Source organism: Triplophysa dalaica, chromosome 8, assembly GCF_015846415.1.
Source record: "Triplophysa dalaica isolate WHDGS20190420 chromosome 8, ASM1584641v1, whole genome shotgun sequence".
Classification (NCBI taxonomy): Eukaryota; Metazoa; Chordata; class Actinopteri; order Cypriniformes; family Nemacheilidae; genus Triplophysa; species Triplophysa dalaica.
The window spans coordinates 24,520,598-24,545,586 of record NC_079549.1 but is presented as its reverse complement, the minus strand read 5'-3'; the positions used below and the strand labels follow the sequence as shown (position 1 = coordinate 24,545,586).

The 24,989-nt window shown below is 42.2% G+C and overlaps 2 protein-coding genes across 2 annotated transcripts in view; one reads left to right on the top strand and one right to left on the bottom strand.

Annotated features, from left to right (window-relative positions):
• The window catches only part of frmpd4 (FERM and PDZ domain containing 4), a 44,195-nt gene extending 20,537 nt beyond the window's left edge, over positions 1-23,658 (bottom strand). Inside the window, 2 exon segments of the mRNA XM_056754595.1 lie at positions 9,290-9,409; positions 23,518-23,658. Of these exon segments, the coding sequence (XP_056610573.1) occupies positions 9,290-9,409; positions 23,518-23,558 (161 nt within the window). The 5' untranslated portion in view covers positions 23,559-23,658.
• Positions 23,659-24,527: 869 nt separating this feature from the next.
• LOC130427279 (rho GTPase-activating protein 6) overlaps positions 24,528-24,989 on the top strand; it is a 39,651-nt gene continuing 39,189 nt past the window's right edge. Inside the window, exon 1 of the mRNA XM_056754604.1 lies at positions 24,528-24,649. Coding sequence (XP_056610582.1) covers positions 24,611-24,649 — 39 coding nt within the window. The 5' untranslated portion in view covers positions 24,528-24,610. The remainder of the gene's footprint in view (positions 24,650-24,989) is intronic.

The window sequence follows — 24,989 nt, the reverse complement described above, 5'->3', positions numbered from 1 at the left end:
TATAAATTATTTAAATTACTGGTAAATATAAATAAATACATAATTTGAATTGAAAAATATTTCCTAAATATTTATAAATGTATGTGTTTATAAATACAAAATGAATATTCACACTATACATAAATATATTACATAAACACAAACTTTTATTCTGGATGCTATTAATCGTTTGACGGTCCTTCTTTTAAAATGTTGCATTAAAAAATTACGGCACTAAAATCAGAGATATTTCTTGTTTAAATACTACGCAAAATGAAACGCCAGACAACGCTATGCAGGATACACAATAGATTAACACAACCTCACAAGTCTCTACACAAGACAACATCACCCATCTGCAACACAATCTTATGAGTTATATGTCAATTCAGTCATATTCACATACAGTCACTGTTTCAGTGCGCCACATTTCTGTACATGATGTTTATGTGTTTAACGTGTGAACACACTTCATTCTGATTGTAAACTATTGTTAAGTGTTCTCAAAAACAACAACACAGTAGATGATGATTCATTGAAACATGTCTCTATGAAAACATGGAAATGCTTTGATTCAGACACGCTACTCACAGTCTTTCCCACCCCATGAAACAATCGCACACATGCTCCAGTAAGCAAACTCACAACAACATGCACGCATCTGATCACAAACAAGCAAACCCAACAGCAGAAATCTTTACACACCAGATCGACCGGACCGATGCGCTGACGTTCTGAGCTGAAGACACATCTCTGCTGAGAAACCAGACGGATCTAACACCAAGCTTTCCGCAGGCGCATTGACAGAATGTTGTTTTCCATTCTTACATAAGTTGCCAGATCCTGGATGAAAGCCCACCCCGCCTCCCTCAGCCCTGTGATGAGTCTCGCCCTCTCTTGATAGGGTGCATAATAACAAAAATAACAAAATACTCCCCACCATCAGTTCACACGGGGAACAATAACAGATAAACCACCAGACCGACACCAGGAGATCTGGGGTGCGTTTCCCAAAAGCATCGTGATGCAAGGGCTGGCCTAAAATCTATATTTTTTATTATTGAACGATTCTTTTATTTTGGTTTATTTTGTCTTTCGCCCGCGTAGATCACTGACAAGGTGTGTAAATATGCCCAACTAAAGGTGGGTTGTTTTTTCTAATGAAACATTGCTTATCTTGTGTTATTTTTAGATAATCAAAGAAAAGACAAAGTATTTATGTTTTTTTATTGAACATTTCAAATAATAGACATCTTTGTGCTTTTTTGGAAACATTTCCTCTGCCACTGAAGACAGGAGAACAAACGCAACACAAATCAGCATATCATCTTTCTTCATGTGTCGTGAGAAATCGGGTGTACTTTAGGACCCTGCCTGGAGACACCTGTCCTATTGTCCTAAGAGCGGTCACGTGAAAGAAACAGATGGAGTTTAACAGAGTTTTTAATAGTTGAACGGAGAATAAAACTCATCAGTCTGTCTAAAGAAATCTGAAGTAAACGTTTTTCAGTATATCGTCTTGGTTACGTATGTAACCTCAGTTCCCTGATGGAGGGAACGAGACGTTGTGTCGAGAACGACAGATGGGGTTCGCCCTTGAGAACCAATCAACTCTGACTACTATAGAAAAGGCCAATGAAATTTGGCGAATGCAATTTGCATGCCGGGCTCCGCCCCCGGAAATCCGGTATAAAAGGAGGCCGGCGTGCAGCATTCACTTACCTTTGTTCTGAAGAGCCTGAGACCTCTCAAACTGCAGCAGAATACGATACGTGTTCGTGGCATAAGGGACACAACGTCTCGTTCCCTCCATCAGGGAACTGAGGTTACATACGTAACCAAGACGTTCCCTTTCTGTCGGTCTCTCGACGTTGTGTCGAGAACGACAGATGGGGTTGCCTATGGAAAACGCCACAACGCTGTATCGCGTCACAATCTCTAGCGAAGCGACGGTAACAAGCCTTGGCGTGTCATCTCGAAGCTTTCGTGAGACTGTAACCTTCCAGTGTGGTGGTCGGGGGGTTCCAGAGCTTTCTTGGAGAAAGATGGGTACAGCCCTGACCGGTAACTTTCACGGACGGGGCCTTAGCTCTCTATAGGCGAGAGGCCGTCCAGATCAGTTTACACCGGGTAAGCGCGACTCTTAATCAGAGAAGCGCTACAGAGGCCACCTCCTACCCGTGGGGAGGAATATGGTGGATATAGGTATGGTCTCGTCCTTGGAGGAGAACGCATGGAACGTGCGGACTGAGTAGTTAACCGCGAGGTGGAGGCCCACCTGGGGAAGCTCATGGGTTACCAGGAGTGGGAACCATTCTCATGAGGATACATCAGACGGAACAGCCCACGGAGGGGGTGTTACAGACGTCCGGTAGCACTAGGTCCGGTTAGAGCTATCTGTGATAGCTCACATGGTATCCCGGCCTAAGGGGGAAGGCTGCTCTGCCCAGCCAGCCCCCAGGGGGTGCTTGTTTGGTGATGGATGGAATGCCTATTCTTAACCAGTGTCTGGGTAAGAAGGGAGGCTGGTGAGGTACCAGTTTCTTAGCGATGTGTTCGGGTAAGAAGAAAAGGTAAATAGCACACTGACCCAACCTGTTAGAGGGTGGAAAGGTGCTTTCGCAGGCATACGCCCCCCCGGATGCCAGTCCTACATGTCGCCACGCAGGACGTGGGCTGACACCGGGTTTACGCGAAGGTTGTTAACCCTTGCGAAGGTGTTTGGGCATAGCCCAACCCGCAGCTCTACAGATGTCTGCTAGAGAGGCGCTTCTGCCAGTGTCCAGGAGGTGGCTAAACTCCGTGTGGAGTGAGCCCTCACTGCCAATGGGCATGGGAGATTCTGAGATCGGAATGCCGTCGTAACGGCGTCCACGACCCAGTGCGCCAGCCTCTGTTTGGAGACAGCCTTCCCCTTCTGCTGTCCTCCAACAGACACGGAGCTGGTCAGAGCTTCAGAGCTCTGCGTGCGGTCCAGTACGTACTGGACACAACACTAATCGGGTTGGGTCTTCCTCCCCTATGGGGAGCGCCTGCAAGTTCACCACTTGGCCCCGGAGGGAGTAATGGGAACTTCTTGGGCACGCATCCGGGCCTGGGTCTCAAGATAACGTGAGAGTTTCCAGCGCCGAGTTTAAGGCAATCCAGGGACACGGAGGATGCTCGGTGGTCCCCTACCCTCTTGAAGGAAGTGAGCGCCGTCAGGAGGGCCGTCTTACTCTATGAGGAAGATCGGAACCTCCGAGGGGCTCTTTGGGGGGCCCTGAGGCTCCCCAGGACCACTTAGGGTCCCAAGAGGGTATGGAGCGGAGATGAGGCGGATTCCGCCCTCTCGCTGCTTAGGAACCTGGTGACCAGGTCGTGTTGCCCTAGAAACTTTCCACCGACTGAGTCGTGATGAGTGGCAATAGCGACTACATACACTTTCAGTGTGGAAGGGAGATGTTAGTCTCCAGTCTCGTGAGGAGGGGAACACAATCCTGATCAAGCACCTCAGTGGGTCTTTCTCGTTGAGAAAGACACCAGGACGAGAAGAGGCACCGTCTAGAGGCGTGTAACCGCCTAGTAGATGGGGCCCTAGCCTGGGTGATGGTCTCAGCCGTATAGGGGGAGTAGCCATCTTAGGATCTTCTCGTCCCGTCTAGAGACCAGACATGGGTGTTCCAGAGGTCTGATCTGGGATGCCAGAACGTGTCCTTCCCCTGAGAGAGCAGGTCCTCTGTCAGGGGAATGGTTCAGGGGGAGTCGCTGTCCAGAGCATCGGCTCTGAGGCCAAGTGCGGTTAGACCGGTGTGGTGTAACCAATAACACTTGGTGCTCCTGCTCCCTGACCTTGCACAGAGTCTGTACAAGAAGGCTCCTGGGGGGGGGAAGGTGTGCTTCCGCCCATCCCGCGGCCAGCTGTGCGCAAGGATATCCGTGCCGAGGGCAGGGACTATCAAGCGGGCAAATGGTGGTGTTACGGGAGGTGAACAGGTTTTACCTGGGCCTACCCGAACAGCCTCCAAATGAGCTGGACTGCACGGGGGTGGAGTCGCCACTCTCCACGAGGCATAAACTGGCGAGAAAGCACGTCGGCTGTCTAGTTCAGTTTGCCCGGGGTGTGTGGCCTGCAGGGAACGAGTCACCTGTTGACTCCACCGGAGGAGGCGTCGAGCAAGTTGTGTTTAGCTGCTGTGTGCGAACGCCACCCTGACGATCTGTATTCGCTACAGCTATAGTGCTGTCCTCGGAACAGCACGTGCATGTCTCGCACGAGAGGCCGTAGCCTGCTCAGTGCAAGTAGCATAGCCCACAACTCTTGGCAATTGATATGCCAGCGCAGGCGGGGGTTCGTCCAACACCCCACCTGCGTGCCCGTTGCACACTACACCGCACCCCTGCAGGGAGACTTCAGTCGTCACCACGACCTGCCTCATAACCTGCTCAGAGGGACCTGAGTCCGTCGAAAAAGTCATAAAGACTAGGGGTTATGGTGCGTCGGCAGCAGGGCGGCATCACCATGCGCCTGCTGCCGGTGTGCCACGCTCTCCTCGGAACTCGACTCTCAAACCAGTGTTGGAGCGGTGTCATGTGCATCAACTCGAGGGGTATTAACCCGCGAGGACGCCATGTGTCCCAGGAGCCTCTGAATTGTTTCAGGGGGACCGCTGTCTGCCTAAAATGTTCATTTCAGACAGTTCAACACTGGTTGGGCACAACTGCGGACAGGTGTGCCGACATGGTGACAGAGTTGAGTTCCATACCGAGAAAGAGGATGCTCTGCACTGGGGAGAGCTTGCCCCTCTCTTGGTTGACCTGGAGTCCCAATCGACCTAGGTGCCGGAGCACCAGGTCCCTTTGTGTACATAACAGATCTCGCGAGTGTGCCAAGATAGGCCAGTCGCTGAGATAGTTTAGTACCCGCTCGCCTTCCTCCTCTCAGGGAGAAAGGGCGGTCAGGGACAGACCGAAAGGGAGGACTCTGTACTGATATGCCCGCCTCTCGCACGCGAACCGTGGGAACGGCCGGTGTCGAGGAGGATCGAGACATGAAAGTAAGCGTCCTTCAGGTCGATTGCCACGAACCAATCCTGACACCTCATAGATGTCAGGACGCGCCTCTGTGTGAGCACCCTGAATGGCAGCTTGTGAAGGTGCTCTGTTCAGGGTACGCAGCCTTTGGGGGCAACCCGCCGTCTTTCTTGGGAACGATGAAGTGCGGGTGGTGACCCACTGAACATCTTGGTTTTGAGGGACGAACTCGATGCCTGTTTTGCCAGAAGGGTGGTGACCTCTACCCGAAGTACGGAGGCGTCCCTGCCTCTGACAGAGGGAGAGATGATGCCCCGAAACTTGGGTGAGTCTCTGGCGAACTGGATCGAGTAACCAAGACGGACCGCCCTCATTAGCCAGCGAGACAGTGTGGGCAGCTCTCGAGCTCCCAGGGACTGTGACAGGGTGACCAAGGGGACGGTCTGCTTCATCATTCCCACGGGGGGTGGTTCGTCGGCTGGCGGAGCTAACCATGTCGCGGGGAGTCCCCGGAGGGAAGGTTTTTGCTCCGCCTGCTTACCTGCCTGGCGGGACAACGGCACGCACTGTCGGTTTGAGAGTGGTGACGGCTGTCGTATGTGTACGACCTCACGCCTCGCCAGGGTGTGAGGTCGGTTCGCCGAGCACAGTCCAGTGGAGTGTGCGATCGGCTGCAAGTAAACCCGGGGAGAACAGAAAACTCAGTGAGTAAGTGGGCGCCAAGCCCTAACAAGGGCCCGGCTTTGGTGACGAGGCAGGAGTCGTCCCGTACCGACCGATCAGAGCCGTGGCTGTGAAGGTTCGGGCCCGATATTGTTCTCCCTGGGGTCTTCCCGTCAGTGTCCCTTCTCGCGAGGAGGTTGCTGACGGGGTGGAGGTTTCCCCCTCGACCTCTGCTTCCGGGGTGCCGCCTGTGGGGGCACAGGAACCGGAGCCGATGTCGAAAGGGTCCTGGGTTGCAGGGAAGCAGACGTCACGTGAGATCTCGGAGGCCTGTAGGCGGCCGAGTCGCGGCGTGAAAAAAATGTGGTTAATTGCCACTGTCTGCTTCGCCGTCAAAAAACTGCTGAGCGCAGTCCTCGACGGTGTTACCAACAACCCACCCTGCGAGATGAGTGCATCAAGAAAGCGGACTTCCTTGCTGTCACTCTTCTGCACAAGGTATAGCCGGGGGTGTCTCTCCTGGACCACTACCGTGGACATCGTCCGACCCAGGGCCCGTGCCGCCGCCTTAGTCGCCCGTAGAGCGCTGTCAGCGGTGGCACGGAGATCCTGCATTATACCCGGGTCGGCCTTACCCTCGTGGAGCCCTCTCAACGCCCTGGCCTGGCGGACCTGCAGGATGGCCAAGGCATAGAGAGAGGAGGCAGCCTGGCCCGCAACATCGCAAGCTTTCGACACCAGTGATGCCGAAGTCTTACGTGCTTTGGACGGTAGGAGTGGTCGATCCCCCCCCAGGTGGTAGCCGTCCGCGGCACAGGTGCACCGCAGGCGGACGTTCCACCCGGGGGATCTCGACGCAGACCTTGGCTGCCTCACCATCGAGGGAAGTAAGGGAGCCGGAGCTGGTTTCACTGGAACGGTCCGTGAGTGGAGCGTTCCAAGTTTTACACAGCTCCTCATGCACCTCCGGGAAAAACATGGCACCCGGGGTGGGCGCGGTTTGCACCGCGCACCGACCTCGGGAACCACGTATCCCCGGGTTAGCACGGATGACATCACTTCTGCTTCCTCCTGAACTCGACCGCTGGGGGTGGAGTTTGGATTCGGCAGAGTCGGATGCCAGTCTCCCTCCGATGCTGCGAGCGACATCTCATCTACGTCACACATCGTTTCCGAGTGTGTGCGTGAGGATCCGGACGGTATGCCACCGCCGGTTGGGGAACGTTCAGAAGAGCGAATCGGGGTGCGATCGGCCCGTGAGCACTTGGCTGGCGGGTTTACGTTCGCAGAGTTCCCCGTATCACTAACGCTGCTAACGTGGGTGGTCATCGGGGCCGTAGCCACAGATGTCACAGCCCGGGTAGCAGACGAAATGGTGGCTGGTTCCCGTAGGAAGACAGCCACCCGTGACCGCAACTTCTGAATGACAATCTGCCCGCAGTGCAGGCAGATGTGTCAACGAACGCTGCTTCAGTGTGCTGGACGCCCAGACACCTAATGCAGCGATCGTGTCCATCCCCCTCCTCGATGAGGGTGCCGCACCCAAGAGAACAGCGGGACATGCCGCGCTGGAGAATGCTCAGTCAGTCCTGAAAAGGACTTTTAGAAAAAATCTCTAACACCTCCGGAACCGCCGAGACGCCCAGGGGAAGGTCGCTGCAGGAAGGGACGATCCGCTGTAACACGTCGTAGCACCAGCGTGTAGTTGTAGAGGATTGAATCCTGAGTTGTACTCATGAGCGATGGCTCTGAAGAACAAAAGGTAAGTGAATGCTGCACGCCGGCCTCCTTTTATACCGGATTTCCGGGGGCGGAGCCCGGCATGCAAATTGCATTCGCCAAATTTCATTGGCCTTTTCTATAGTAGTCAGAGTTGATTGGTTCTCAAGGGCGAACCCCATCTGTCGTTCTCGACACAACGTCGAGAGACCGACAGAAAGGGAACTATATTTCTCACAATATGCACATTTTTTCCTTCTACATCACCCCCAGGTTTCCCCAGGGTCCTAGAGTACGCAGATCCCACGCATGTGCACTTTTAAAAAACAGCGCTTCTATTTTCTTAACAAACTAAACTATGTTAAATTGAATGTGTATATCTTTAGAATGATGGACATGCGATGCACAGCATGTCACTTGTGTAACCGGCACAACTATTAACTACACTTAATACCCGCTACACTTACATACTTTGATCAAAAGCTTAATGCATGTAAGTCTACATGTGATAATAATAAGGAACGACGCTTCAAACCCCAGCTCTAGACCTGTAGTTCCAACAACACAACTTTGCGATGCTGCTTGCGATTGATCGTTGGATCGATGGTTTTTGGGAAACACTTAAATCGTTGAACTATGCTGAAAGCGGTTTTGGGAAACAGTCGAATCTAGATCGTTCATTCCCCCAACGATGCTTTGGACTATGGTGGTTAACCAGAGAGTTATGTCGTTGTTCGGGAAACAGAGTGGCTCTGATGCAAGAGTGTTCTTACATGAAAACAGCTGATGAACATGACGCACAAGACAACACAAGCGTTATAGGCGTATATTAACTCATATACACTGTTGTCAAAAAAATTTTATAGCAAAAAACTGTAGCTGAAGATTTGTAACGACTAAGGGGTAATCTTCCAGTCTCTCTCTCGTGAAACCAACACGGAAGTGACTTAACTGCAATTCATATTACGAACACTAATATCACTTAAATAAATGGTTATTTTAAGTATTTTTGCGTAGTTTCAGGTAATCTACCTCAAGAGTAAGCTGTAAACGTTTAAAAATACGTTTTTATACAGTCTATGGTAACGACTGACAGAATAAACGCGAAGAGTTAACTCAGAACTAAGTTGGTTTTTGCTTAGTAAATAAAAAAATCTAATAAAAGTTCTCTGTGGTTACTCTGTAGTAAAAATCCTCAGGAGCGAGTAGGTGGAACCCACAATAACTGGAAATATGACGTCAAAATATAGCCTCATTTATTTTTATTTTAGTCCTAGTTTATGTTATAAACACCTTTATAATTAAAAACAACATAATAATGAAATAATTTTAGTGCCTTAACTTAACTTAACTTATATCGCTAAGACAACATTTCTGACAAACGAAATTATATAACCAACACACATTTTGACATTTATGAATATATTATTATATAGTTTAAACAAATTATTATTAATAATAATCAAACGTTTTATTTACAAAGCGCCTTCCTAGAATCCAAGGACGCGTCACAAAAAGTATTATTCATACAAAAGTCAGTTTAAACTTAAACTTAAGCTGCAAAAGAACAATTTAAACGAGATGATTCTCCCTTAAAATAAATCCATCCTGTTTACATGCAGCAGATGCAGTGTAATATCAGCGGATGAATGGAGACAGCTGACGCAGGTTTTAGCATGCTAATGTGCATGCAGCCGTTCAACACAGTAAGAAACTTCATTCAAGATCAAAGCCGCTCTCTGTCCCTTCACCCTCACTCGATGCATATGTCTAAAGCGCATTACACCACGCTGAACGCATTGCGGTGACCATCAGTATTCTGCATGCATGGATGGAGGGAACGTGGACATCAGGTTACACGTGGAAGGTTAGAGAGAAGCTTCATGTGCAATATTAGAATATGCGAGATACTCACTTGATGTAGCAGTCACGTCCATCTCTAGACGACGCCATTTCCCAGCCATTGGAGGGTCCCTGGGTGGGCGTCCAGCTGCCTTGAGTTGACGGAGGACCGCTGGGGGCTTTGGTCCTGTGGCTATATGAGAAACACATGAAGATGACGGTCAAGATTCACAGACGTATGACGGAACAAGATTCAATCCCTTCAGAACTTTACTCATAACGTGGAGGGAATAGAAACATACACTATAAAATAATGTACAGAATTTTCATGTTTTTTTTACAGATATTCCACGCACAATGTCACTGTTTTGTCTTCAGATATTTCATGTTTCTTTTGAAATATAGTCAAAAACCAACAGAAAATGATCACAAATTTACATGAAAACCAGGGTAAAAGTAAATTTTACAGGGAAAACCGTTGTGCTCCTTCTGCCAGTTTTTTTAACAAGATTTCTGTTTTTACAGTTGATTATTTTGAAATGTGGTTAAAAACTATACAATAACTATACCTTATATTCTAAAATATTAAAGGGAAAGATTTTACGGTATATTTGTGTTTTTCCAGTTTACAGAGAAGTTCTGTTTTTTTCTTCAGATTTTTTTTGTATTCGTTTAAATACAGTCAAAAAACCGACAGAAAAAGATCAGAAACTTACAAGAAAAACATGATAAAAGTAATTTTAAAGGGAAAACGGTTATTTTACTGCGTCCCATCTGCCAGAGAATTTCTGTTTTTTTAACAAGATCTATTTTTTTAGTTTATTTTTGAATTATGGTCAAAAACTATTAAATTACAGAAAATGTAATTCTATAAATAAATATATTCTAAAATTGTATATTTTATGTTATATTTCTGTTTTTGAAGTTTTCTTCACAGATCTTTTTCTTTACAGTGTACATGTACATAAATGATGCGTTGAGCACTTTGGCCTGTTGCTGCAGTGGGTGTCGCCATATTGTTTTCTGTACATGTCTATGGACAGCAGAACTGTGAGAATATGATGCACAGACTGTGAGATATAAGAACATCAGCACACATGTGACTGTAGGAGGTTTTCCTCTGTGGAGGATTCATTCAATTAATTCCGTTATGGATCCACACAAGTGTTAAGATGGTCGTGCCGCATTTGTCTTCTGTAAGAGCCATGAAAATGATCTGCAAGTGTCTGATTATCCCAGCGGGACGTCTGATCACAGACTGAGCGTTAGCACTCGACTGCAAGTCAACAACAAAAGTACTGAATATAACAAACTTCATCCTGTGTAGACCAATTTCAAACAGGAAAGATCCAAAAATTACATCATCCAAAGACAACTTCACGTTTTAAAGGACAGATTTATCAAAAAAATACAGTCATGCATTTAGAATGAAAGTCCTCGAGGTTTAAAAGCAAAAATGTGAAGTTTGTTTTTTTCCTAAAGCACTCACATAAATTATTCAGTTCAATCTGTTTATTATTTAAGCTGTAAAGATGTTAGATCATCTTTTTTCAGGTGGGAACACTTCTCTAGATGAATGAACTTCTGATGACACTGACGTGGTGGGTTCATCATCTGTTATCAGTCTGATATTCTGATTTATATTGTGAGAAATGTATAAGTTTGACTAACATTAAACAACAAATAAAATCCTGCATACTCTGAAAAAGTCTTCTCATATAGCACTACTTTTTGAGAAATCTGTATTTAAATAAAAAAGAAACGCAGGCCAAATGTTTTTTCTGAGAAGATGAATCTCACAAATCTTCGATGATCAACAAACCTGAAAACAACACATTCCTCTAATAAGACCTTCAGTCATATAATGTCACTGAAAACAAAACTGAAATGAATCACACTGTATTTCATTATGAGAGAATAATAAAGTATCTCATATTATAAAATACAGTATAAATGAACTAAAGGCACATCTGGATGTAAACAGGATCATGATTTTAACTGAGCTCAGTTCTCAGATATCAAACCCATCTGCTGAATTACAGAAATAAATGACAATTCTTTACAATGCCATAAAAGTCTTCATCTCATGAACGAATTAAAGTCGAAAAGCACAAATTTGCTCATTTACTCAGACTATGATGAGAAGTGGCTTCAGTTTTTTTGACTTTGACAAAGTTCTCTGCATTCATTATTTAAAAGCACTTCTTATACGAGACATTGTGTCTGTGTGTTAGTTATGTAAGCTTTAGAAAATCCCTGAAGGGTTGAACATAAGATGATGATTTAACCCACTGTTTGCTCATAAACTAGTCCAAGATCTTTATTACTTTTCTTGGTCATCACTGCGGTTACATGTGTGGAGGACCATAATCCTTATGACGGGTATTTTACACTACATAACATAAAAAGTTATTTTTGTGTCCACAAAAATGCTTTATGGTGTAAAATATTTAATATATTTCAGACAATAATGTTAACATATTTAATTTCTCTCATTTGGAATCAGAGGATTAAAAAATATGGATAATTAAAATTAGGCACAGTTACATTTTTATTGCAACACGCATTAAAAGCAAATGGATTAAAAACAGAGAAATGTCCATTAAATATGTGCTGAAAATTCTACTTTTACTGGTACCAAAGGAAGGTGTAATCATTATCAATCATAATTCCCTGTTAAACAAACATCAATATTCAAAAGTATCTTAAAATGCAAAATGAGAAAAACAAAACCACACGAGGTGTGTAAATAGCGTGTGGATTTATTTTGATATTGACGTTCTGCAGAACTTCTGCTTCTGATGAATTCATGTCTTATTATTGTTCAGCTGCAGTTAAATGTGTACAAGAGAAAACACACAACATACAAGATCTGTTTCAACATACAAGATCTGTTTCAACATACAAGATCTGTTTCAACAAATGAATATGTTGTTGTGTGAGGTCTACTTATGACGTTTGCATGGTTTTTACATTCAAAATCATCAAAGTCAATAAGTAATAGTCTATTTTCTACCCAGGTTTTGAGGCCGGCTCGACAAACATTCGGTTTTAATGGGCGTGCCGCATTGAAGACTTGGAAGTTAACGCCCATTGCTATGATTGAATAGAAGTTTGTGTGGTAAACTTAGTTGGAGCCTTCTGTGAATTTGGTTAGAGACGTAACGTTAGGTAACACATTATCAGGGCATATCAAGCGATCTCTAAAAAAGCAATAGTGTACAAGAATGTTTCACTCGCATAAGATTGCTGCGCCATTCCTATTGGATCCAATATTGACGGCACAGCACTGCTTTTTTATTTTTGTCTCTCCTCAAATCCAGCGTCGACCTGTGGATTGTTCAAAAAGGAATCCGCGGTGAAATGAAGCAAACAAACACTCAATGTTTTAACCATGTGAGCTGGAACGTCTTTAAAAATAAACTTCGACCACGCATAACTAATGTCGGAATACGAAGGAAGGTCATGCAACGACTGTGTTCTTCCACAACCAGGCACGGCACAATATTTTGCTATCTTTAACGGAATGTTTGTTGCTGGTCCGGCGCAACTTGTTACTTCAGTACTGTCATGCATGAACCAGTGGACGGGGCTAGAGAAGTAGTCGTTGATATTCTTCTGTGGAGGCAGAGATCAACCTATCTATAGATGGGTTCATTCCAAGACATGGCATTCGCTGGCCTGGTGTCAATAACAGTTGTCATTTCAGTAACGAGGGTATATTCAGTTCAGTTCACTTGAATACGATCACCTCTTATATAACGAAAGCTCGGGTTAAAATTGATGTCTTAAAGGTACAGTTTGTAGAAATCTCTGCTAGAGAACGCATGATCAAAACAACAACAATAGTGTCGCTTGATGCAGCTGTGTAGAAGCGTGGAATGATGGGATATGTTGTCTTTAACTCCACCGCTGATGGTACCGCTAATACATCAATCAGACGAGAACGAGAAATCATGTTTGCGGAATAGGTAAAGTAATAAAGTTTTATAAATTTTGCGTTTGATGAAATCAAACGGCCCCGGTCCACTGTTCAGAATGGAGGTTTTCTCAGGTATAAAAGCAGTTGGAACATTTGAGATTGGCCTAGTGGTTTTTGGATATTTTACTGCAAAATTCTTACAAACTCTACCTTCAATTCATGACACCTTTAATAAGCAGATCAAGTTCATGTGCTGGACAGGTTGACAAACATGTTAAATGAAATCATGTCATTTTAAACCTGTATGAGTTTCTTTCTACACCAGAGCACAAAAGAAGATATTTAGAAGAATGTTGATCATCAAAATACACTGAACTCCATTGACCTCCATTGTATGAACACAAATCACTGAGACATTTCCCAAAATATCTTCTTTTGTGTACCTCTGAAGAAAGACTCACATATACAGATTTACAACGGCATGAGCGGGAATGATGCCGTCAGTTAGTCTTTTGGCTGAACTGAGCGTGTTTTAGGCATGAATGTGGCCTGTTTGCACACAGAACTCTCTTCCCAAAACAATGCGATAAGAAAGACTGTAGGACTATAGCACTCAAAACAGGCTTTTCGTAGTGAAGACTTCATTAAAGTACCTTCAATACCTCAACATAGACATCAACAGAGTACAATACCAAACAAAGAACCAACACGTTCAGAATGTCATCCATCAAAAAGAAAACAATACGATAGTATACTGAAGTATCTCCTATAGTCCTATCTATATAACGCTTTGTAAGCTTCTATTATTCAAGTACACTACAGTTTGCTATAGTTAATACAGTATATAGTATACTACAGGCGTCCTCTGTAAACACGTCTCAAAATATGGAACTATACTCACAACTTCAGCTGACGGGTGTGAACTGAACACTGAATTATCACAACGCTCTTCCAACATCATTTTTCTCTGACAGGACGTTTCTCAACTCAGTTTTCACTGTGCCGCTGCCTTCTTTCCTCCATCATGCTGCTGTTTTTAGGAGTAACTGTACCGCACAGAGAAACACAAGCCACTCAGCAAACTATCAATAAATGATGCTCTCGCGGGCCCGTACAGCACAGGACGACAGCTCACTAGCGAGGGAGCTCCAGCTGCACTATTCATGAAGTGCACTAAGCGGACTAAGCGTTCAGGTACCATGGAATATTCATGAGTAAAGCTGTAAATGGAATCCAGAATATTCACGTACCCCAAAATATAAACACGTGACTGTAAATGACAAGAGGATATACTGGTCACAAGCTCATCCAGAATCATCAGAATTTATAATCTGACCCTATTGGTTGAACAGTTAAGTCCTGTGATTTTAACCTTTTTATTCATGCGTTATGAAGTGACACTTGATTTGCATCCGAAATTTAAAAAAGTGAAATAAAAAATAATAATTGTTGAGACCATCCAAAACATAAACGTTTTGTAAAGACAATCAGAAACAATAAAGTTGATTTGCTGTGATATTAAATGACTGAAATGAATGAAAAAATCGTATATAAACCCTCAAAAAGAGAGATAACATGTCATTTGGTGATATCACAATATAACCCAAAGCACAGACGTTTTCCAAGTTTGCAGTAAACACAGCGGCCCCTGCTGTTCAAAACAAGAACTGCGAATCAAACAACATCTCAACCGGCTTGAAATGCACATAATATAATCGATTTTCAACCGGCTCATGCTGAATCATCCCATCCCTATTGGTTAGAGTATGGCGCTAGCACGCCAAGGTCATGGGTTCCAACCCAGGGATTGCACATACTTACAAATGTATAATATATTGCAATATAAGTCGCTTTGGATAAAAGTGTCTGTCAAATGTGTAATTGTAAATGAACGGTCTATTCTCAGGTCATGAGTGCTTCTGCTCAACTGTAAAGCATTTCCTCTTGATCAAAACAGCCATTATATAAACTATACATTTTTAATATGTGGGCCTATGCCTCTCCGTAATTACTTCAGCTTTTTTGTTTGCTCAGTCGAGGAACACACAGTGATAACATTCCAGCACACGCACAGGCACACGCGCGCGCACCTGATCTGTGTTCACATCATGAATAATTCAGTCCAGCCGCTGCCGTGAGCTGAGACTAAAGGAGAAACTCATCATGTTCTCGGACTCCGTCAAACTCGAGTCGGGTTTCCTGAAGCTCAACGAAACGCTGAGGACATGACGGGTTTGAGTCCCACAGAACATGCGTGTCCGCTATTTAATTCACTAATGTAGGTAAAATAGACATGACCACGTTATGCATAATATTAAACAGTTTTCTTGGGTTTGAATCATGGAGCAAAAAATAAATATACTGTAACTGCAATACAAGATTTCAGTCCACATTTTTGAGAAAGCAGCAGAAAACAAGCGAGTGAGATGATGATGTAAGAGATAAAATCCCAGTCCAGGGTTAAATCACATGAAAATGGATGATTAGAGATGAAAATGAGATTGTCTTGCTCCTGCAAACAGGCTGTTGGCAGGTAATATGTATTTATTCCCAGAAGCATCTCCGGCATGTCTGGAGACCCGAGTGTTTTAAAGGGCCAGTTCACCAATAAAAAACACTTTCATCTGTGAGATGCAAAAGAAGATATTTTGAGAAATGTCTCGTTGGTTTTGTGTTCATAAAAACAGAAGTCAATGGGGTTCAGTGTTGTTTGAATATAAACATTCTTCAAAATATCTTTTGTGCTCTGCAGAAGAACGATACTCATACAGGTATGACATGTTTTCTTTATAGCTGAACTATCCCTTTAACTCTCCTGTTACCCACCGCAGACTGTGAGAAATGATTTGACCAGAAACTAAACTCATCTCAGCTTGTGGATTAAGAGCTTAAAATAACAACAGTAACAACAACGCCATCATGAAACACCACGGCACTGTTTGAGCCTTTTCTTAGATGCATTGTCTTCATATAATGTGTACATGACAGAAGGGAAGTTTCTCTGTCTGATAATGACAGTGAAGAAACAGAGATCGTCATTAAAGCGCCGGAGGAAAACACAGCTCATCTGCAAACCCTGAGCCGCTCCTGCTGTTATCTGTGAACATTATCAAACCCAGAGAATCCAGCTGCTACACACACACACACACACACACACACACTTCAGCAACACTCAAGGGTTGTTTGATAATGACAAAAATCATAATCATGATTATTTTCGCCAATATCAAGACCAGCTTATTTAACACGATTACTCACTGATAAGTCTGTCGCAATTATTAAATAATCGTATCACCGCAATTATTTCAGATAACCTCAATGATTTTAAATCTTTCGAAAACTAGGGTGATTTGCAGCATTTTACATCCACCGTCCTTGATCTGCACTCACTGTTACGTTCAAATAACATTTCTTCATCATTTGAGTTGTATCGGATTTGTACCTTTTGTGTCTATTAGATTTATAAAAGTGATTCCACATGTTGCATCTACACATCAAGACGACATCATCCTCATATCTCAGTCTTTTCTGTTAAGTTCGCTCTATATGGAATGTTACTAGTTTTTTCACATTTCTTAATGTATCTATCTTGTATTAATTTAATAAATAAATTGTAAATAATCTTAAACATTGACAAAGCCTTTAAACAGACAATTTATCGCCATAATCACAATTATTTAATAGACAATTAACCGTTAGCCAAATTTCATCATTGTAAAAGTCCTACTTGCTGACATTTGAAACACTTTAGATCTGGGAATTGTAAAAAAAAAAAAAAAATGTAAGAAAATAGCACAGCTGAACCGCTGTAAGAAGCGGGATTTATATTACAAGAAAAGAGAGGATTCTTGAGAAAAATAATGCAGTACAATAATAGTTTTCCTTCAATTATTCTTGTAATTGTTTAAGACCAAAATTGACAATCAGGATTGATTTTTGATTTATTGCACAGCACAAGATGTAGGGTAGTCATGATTCCACAAACATATCGTGCGATACTATACCTCGTGATATATCACGGTATCAAGTAGTATTGCAATGCTCTGTCATGTTCATAAGTAAAATCCACGAAATAGACCAAGATTCCTTAATATACAGATGTAAATGAAACGTGTTGTATTTGGAGAACTGTATTATACGGCACGCTACAATATTTGTAGTATTAACTGTAGTGATTGGATACGTTTTAGCAAATACTGTGGTATACTATAAGATTTACAGTGGAAAGATTTAAAAACACTAGTGTCTAGTAATTTTGGCAACATTGACTCTAGTAAATACTTTTTTTTACTTCAATCATTGTGCGACAAATTGCATTTATAACAATTCTTATAAAGGAAAATGTTAGCTTACTTTAAATGTGACTAAAAACAGCCATTAGGTGGCGGCAATTTTTTTGTGTCAGTGAATCAGTCAACCAACTCATTCAAAACAGCCGATTCATTCAAGTGTCTTGATGAATGACTCACTGAATCATTAACTCGTCCGAGTCGATAAAAACACGGATTCATTTAGGAGAGAAACAACGAAAAAAGAAAGATAAAAGAGTTCAAACGAACATTTATGTGCATTTGCAACATTAGTTACATCACTACGATACCATTAAAAACCAGAGCGGCATCGTAGGAATTTTGAAGGTTTAGTATCACGATGCTAGCATAGCACCGGCACACCGTGCAACCCTAACAAGATGTTACACAATTTAACAAATATATATAACCAACAACACAATAATTCATACAAATCTGTTACAGATCCAATGTAAAGTACCCAATATTTACAAGACAAATGAACTAATGTTCTGTGATTAGACCTGCGGTGGCATCGTATAATGTGGATAATTATTGTCAGATCTTAAGTTTTTTATTCCAATCAATTTGCTCACATTCTCTCAAAATGCTTTCTAAGAAAACATTAATTATGTCAAAGAAGATCCACATGTGGCTTTGTTCTTCATACTTCATTATTGCGTAATAAACCTGTAAAATGTTTCACAGCAAAGTGCATCACTGATTATAATGAAATGTCCTTTTAAAGAGAAATACGAGAATGAAACAAAAGAATATGAGACGAGGTTAACATCATGACAACTGTTCGACTGAAATGTGCATGTTTCTAAATATTGTGGTACTGAAATATTTCAAATCTGACTGCGTATTGAAGTTCAAGGTGAAAACGCACATTGTAAAACAGCAAAGTTATTGAGCACATCAATATTCCTCACACACACACACACATCGCTCTCGGCCGGTACGTCCTTTACTTTTCATGCCAACAATCAACAAAATATAAAGCCACTGAACAGATCACACAGAATGAAAACCACCAGCACTCTTCTCTAGATCAACTTATACAGATGTCTCTCACATTTCAACAACCTTGATAAGAATGAATCTATCCAAATCTGTCAGGAACATGTCACATTTTACCCAAAATAAAAAAAACACAAACTATAGCTCCGTCTCAATTCGCGAACTATCTGTCATAAATAGTATTTGAAATTAGAATAACTTGTCCCAAGTCATAGTATGCTGAAATAAGTATTCTTAAAGCACCCGGAGGGTCCACTTTTCAGGTTAAAAATGGAAGTGTGAATCCATGGACACTTAACGGCTGATATTACCCACAATTCACTGCGAGAGGGCGGAGTTTAGTGACGCCACACTGCATAAATCAAATTAAATAAAAGATGCTTCGCTTAAGTAATAAATGTAAGTACACAATAAACATTATATACAAAAAAATAATATGACAGGTCACCCAAAAATGAAAATTCTGACATCATTTACTCACCTTCCAGTTGTTGCAAATGTGTATAGATGTTCTTACTTTATATTTTTTTGTTCGGTTGAACACAAAAGAAGACATTTTGAAGAATGTTGTTAACTGGACCCCATTGACTTTTATTGTACTGACAGAAAACCAATGCAAGACAATTAGATCCGGTTAACAACATTCTTCAAAATATCTTCCTTTGTGTTATGCGTAAGAACGGAAGTCATTTAGGTTTGACATGTCAAGAAAGTGAGTAAATGATGACAGGACTTTCATTTCTGGGTGAACTATTGCTTTAATTGTTAGAGAGATGAGAAACATACTGCGCATTAGACAGCGGCTGCTGGACGTTTGTGAACATCTCTGCGCTCTTCTGTCCTGTCAATAACTCTCTATTTTCACAACCGTTAGATCCTGAACACAAACTTTGAGATGCTGAAGAGATTCTTGTCTGAAACATTTGACAAGGCCAGTTCCTTCACAAAGTCATTCTTCACTCAAACTTCTAAGCGCATGTTGTTGACCTGCCCTGGTGTTTGTTCATTTCTTCAGTGGAACACAAAAGGATTTTAAATATTTTTTTGAAGAGTCCCTAAAAGCTCCGAACGCACAAACAACTTCATTAAAGTATCAGAAGCCCAGGGAACGTTCTTAAACATTATCTAGCGTTCGAGGTCTCTTATGAGTTATAAATATCATTCTTGCAGTAATGATATAAGAGCATTTTATCAACATTATATTCCATTGCTAAAAGTTATAAAAACATTAAACATAAAATGTTACTCTAACATAGATAGAAGAGCGTTCAAAAACAACCAAAACTTTGTAACTTAATAGAGGTGTTACGATACATCGAAAAAATTTCAAACAATACAATGCATCAATGCCACACATAAAATATCAATATGATTAACCCATTTTTTTACACATCCTCATTCCTTGACGTTACGTCTGTCTAGGCATTTTTCGCCAAAGTGCTCATTTTCGTGTTGTGACGAAAGTGTTTTTATGGTCTGACAGATAAACTGCTGCTTCTGTCTATAAAAGTTCTGCATTGAGATTCTTGACACAAGAGTGCCTACAAGAACTTGAGTTAACCTCACTTTTCTCCACGTGTCTCAATGTCAAAGTGTATTTATTTGGCCAAGAACAGCTCGACGTGAATCGTCTTCTGTTTCTACACATGGATGAAAGCTTTAATCTTCATAAAGCTCTCTACGGCTGCTGAGACACGGAGAGAGAGAGGCATGAATTAAACATGGCGCTTTCATAACTCTCCAAAGTGCTTCTTTTAATACACTGTCTTAAAAAGAAGACGGAGCACTTGCTAACCTTCAGCTTTTCTTCTCAAACTCTGCCCTCAACGGAGTACACACATGCTGAAAATATATACCTATAGGATGCTTTGGAAAGTGGCTGCCAAATGCTTAAAGTCCCCGTGAACCGGAAGTTGCGATCGTTTTTACTTCCGTATTTTGAGCACTTCCGAGAGTGAAATGGAATTTCTAATTATCAAAAATTGTGGGCGTGGCTCTTATCTTTCTCTGCGATTTGATTGGATGTATAAAAACAGCTGTTGCATTTCGAAATGGAACTGGCAGCAGACTGACAGTTGAAGGGGAGGAGTTAATGGATGCTCCGCCCAAGCCGTCTAACATACCTCATTTAAGAGATGAATAGTTATTACAGGACGGAAGTGTATTATCAGATATTAACTAGGCCTGTCAACATTAACGATAACGCATGCAATTTTTTTTTTTCACACAACTGGTTTATATTATTTAACGCAACTAACGCAGCATCCGATTGTTTGGTCATCCTTTGTCTAGGTTACATAATATAATCATGCTCCTATTCGTTTGCAGGCTTTTAAACCACTAAGGCCCGATTCACATTTCACGTCTAAAGCCACGCCTCTTTCTCTCTTCAAATGACCGACGATGTGCACGCGGCACTCCAAAAACATAAACTATTTCCATCTGGATGAAGCGCCGACATGCCTAGAAAAATGTGCGCGCCACACCGCATGTGTGTCGTGACCGCGTCACCACTATTTGCTCGCTCCTGCAGCGCATCTACATTTAAAATAACGTATATGCGCACGGAAAAGACGCGAAATGTGAATCGGGCCTAAAGTGCGGTTTGATACAGTCATGTGCTAAAGGCTGCGTCAGTAAATCTCTGTCAGAATCTGTCAGACAGAGCACCAGCATTAAGTTCTATTTCTTATTTGGATGAATAAAACCACACAAGATTATGCCAGAAAGCCTGTTTTGTCTAGCATTTTTGTAAATATCAAAGAACAAAAGAAAAGAGGGATCCAATGAGTTTTGTATCTTTAATGAGAATTCTTCTGTATTTAATTTACAATTTAGCATTAAAGACCGTTTGTAACGATCAAGGCGTGACGAGAGCCGTGAGGGAACGACGCGAGGCCGGTGATGCGAGTGATAATGAGTGTCTCACATCTCTCACAGAGGAGATCATAAACATAAAAGGACGACTGACAGGAATGTACGACGAGAGAGGACCAGGCCTGGACTTTAATTATCTGTAGACATGATAGCTCTCAATTGTGACTTTTGAATGGCTATATTTAATGTTAAAATAAATAAAAACACAATACATTTAATAAAGACATGAGAAAGAGTACTAATATCAGAATGTTGGCTTCAATTCATAAAATGATGCTGTTCAAGAAATCTTTTGTTTCTACATTAATTTGAAGATTTAATGTGAAATCACTAGAACGCAAAAGTATATTTTGAGACATTAATGTTGTTTGCGATTAATCACAGAAAAAAAATTCACATCGATTGCCTGCACTAATTTTAACTAAAGATTATCAGTGTTCATCAATTTATGGAAGAAAATGACACACATTGATAAACTATTTACAATGCAATATTTCATGAAAAAATAGGCATTGTCCTTTTTTATTTCACTGGGACTTTAAATGTATGTAGGCTTAGTTAATGGATGGATTTCTTAAAGATTTATAAAGTTTGTAATAAATCACACAGTCCCACTAGATTTACATTTTTAATAAATGCTGGGCGTTAAGAGAAAAGAGTGAGTGTGGTTATGCAGTATTTTCTGTATATATCTGCATCTCACTTATGCGACAGTCAATGCACGCCTGCTGTCGTCGCTCCACTTCTGCTGCGTTCACATGCTGCGAATGCGCGTGGTGTGAAACTGGCCTGATAGACGCTCTTCTGTTCAACTTCAAACGCTCCGGAATCCATAAAACCAACCAAACTCTGCCCTCAACAACGCAAAACTCCTCGACTCCTCTTTACATACAATCATTGTGATGATGTTTTTATATAATAAATGCCACAGCTGCGCTGATGCCCCCTTTAAAGCAAGCCGACGAGATGGAGGGGCCAATCCTTTAGGAGGATTAGCTGGGATAAAATCAAGAAAAATCAAGCGAGCCAAATAGGTTATGGAGGAGGTTAGACAGTCATAGGACGAAATGAGCTTAACCCCCCCTGGCAATACACAATGAGATCGGCTTCTATCAGATGCCACAGTATGGATGAATGCAGATGAAATGGAAAATGCAATCTTAAAATGAAGAGCCCACGCCGGGCAACTCATGAGAAGAGCTATGTGTACAATATTCGTGAAACTCTTCAAAAGAAAATATTCTGCCACATGTTATAGTGTCTCTATCTATGATGGTGAAACAGATTTCATCACACCAGTAGATGGTCACCGCAGATTAATCAACAGACATTCACCCATTTTGAGATTATCTCCATCAGCCAATGTGTGCGCTAGTCAGATTAACAGAAGTGTTAACTTGAGCCTGTTCCAAACGGACAGATTAGTCGACAGATGAAAAACACTTTCTGTTTTCACATGTTAAATGTCAATTTGAAGTATATGAGGAAGGACGTTAACATTGATCAACTGTAGCTCATTGTCAATGAATCAATTTAAACACAAATTAATTAAAAAAACTGCAAAGCTGCACATGAGAATCCTTCGATTTGTCAACAATCAGTCAATTTATGGACCAATGAAATATTCATATTAACCATCACTTATGAAAATCAACAATGGTTTTATTATAGTAAAAGTGTAGAAGGCATATTGTTTGGCTTAACCACAGCTGTACTACAAATATAATGGTGAAACTACGGTTACCATGGCAAAACCATGATTCATTTAACCAGGGTTCAACAATAGCAGCCACGTTTTTGCATTTTGCTTTGCAGTTAATAAAGCCACTGTTTCATTTCATACTGGATATTTCATGTGTCCATAAAAAACTTTTTAAAAAGTCATTATAAAATGATTAAAATGTACCACAAGCTACCATTTTCATAAAGTTGTAGGTGACAGATCAGCTCTCCATCACTTGAACGAATGAATGAATGAAGAGAGAGACATGAAGATTCCACAAACACTGACATCACCACAACACCACAGTGCAACACGTATGACCACCACCGACACGCATGATGAGCAGCATGTTGTCTCTAATGTTTGACACACGCATGAACGCGCTTCAATGCATCTAATGCACACGTGAAAGTGTGAAATAATGCATGAAATGACTGCGGTTGTTGATGCACATCACATTCACTCACCCCGCCAGTTTGGGCATCCTGACAAAGCTGAACACATCCATGACGAGAAACCGCTTCCGAACGCGACCTCACTCCGATTCCATCCTTCAGACGTCTGCACGACCGTCGAGGGTTAAATCGGCATAAAACGCGATTGACAACGGAGAATTCCTCAAGTCGGTGCGATCGCTCACCCGGTCTCGTGCATGGCGGAGTCTTATCTGCGCGCGCCGCCGATCCGCAGCAGCGCCGTTTGCGTGAAACGCGATTCGGTTTGTTTGGTCTACATCCTTCAGATCCCCCTGATGCACGCGGTCAACTTTATCTAATCCCCCATCGCGGCGCGAACAGCATCGAGGTCGTTGGGCGATGGACGGGAGGGAGACTGAATGGAGGGGAGGAGAGATGGAGCGCAGGAGGAGCAAATCACAGCTGACAGATGCTTCATCTATTATGACATGTCCACATGTGATGAAGACTCTCGATCTCGTGCGCAGATGAGCAGCGTCACCCCCGTGATCTCCTGCGGAACGCACCGGCCCCGGGAATCACGGAGTACCCAGAGGCGCGTGGGGGTGAGCGGAGGAGGAGCATATGAAGAGTGGGAGGAGTCTGCTGATGAGGTGAGGAAGAAAAAGTTAAAAAATAAGCGTTTTGTTGCCCATATTTCTTTCGACATGATCTGTCCTGATTAAATTTGATTTTAAAATGGTTTTGAATTCTCTGGTGGATGCAGACACTCGCGCACACGTGACCGCACATTTGACAATATTTGTGAGACATGTTATACGTGTAAATTATATTATATGCATTAATAATGATGTCAATAAACGGCATGATAATAGGTGATATCAAATGATTTAAAATGGTTTTGTTTTAGAAACCCGGCCAATGTCAACGCAACAAGATTTAACCAATGGCGTGTTGTGGGGCGTGGCTACACATGCTATTACAACCACTGTAAGAGGTTTGAGAAACCTGTCGGGGAACAATCTGCGGTTCAAGAAATGACACATTTGAGTTTGTTGTTGAATATTTGTGTCGTTATTCTAGTTGTCTGTTGAGATGTGATTGTCTGGACTTTTGACGCTGTGACAGCACGAAACATTTGACGATGAAATTCAACACGAAACACAAGGACCACGTGACGCAGGTGAGTCTTGTTATGTTGTATTTCATTGTAAGCGCGTCCTTTATAAAATCATAATTTGTTCTGTATTTATAACTTTTCTTTTCTGAAAACTCCAGGTTCTAATATAACATGTGTTTGTTGAAGTATGTTTTTGCTAATGTCAACATTTTTTACTAACGTCCGTGAATTGAATCAAAAACTAAATACGCTAAAATACAGTGAAAATGTATAATGATGTGATTTTTAGTTGTTTAAGAGTATTTGTATTTGTATTGTATTTGTATTGTATTTGTATTTGTATTTGTATTTGTATTGTATTGAATTGAATTGTCGAAAACCTTAATATGGATACGTTGAATGC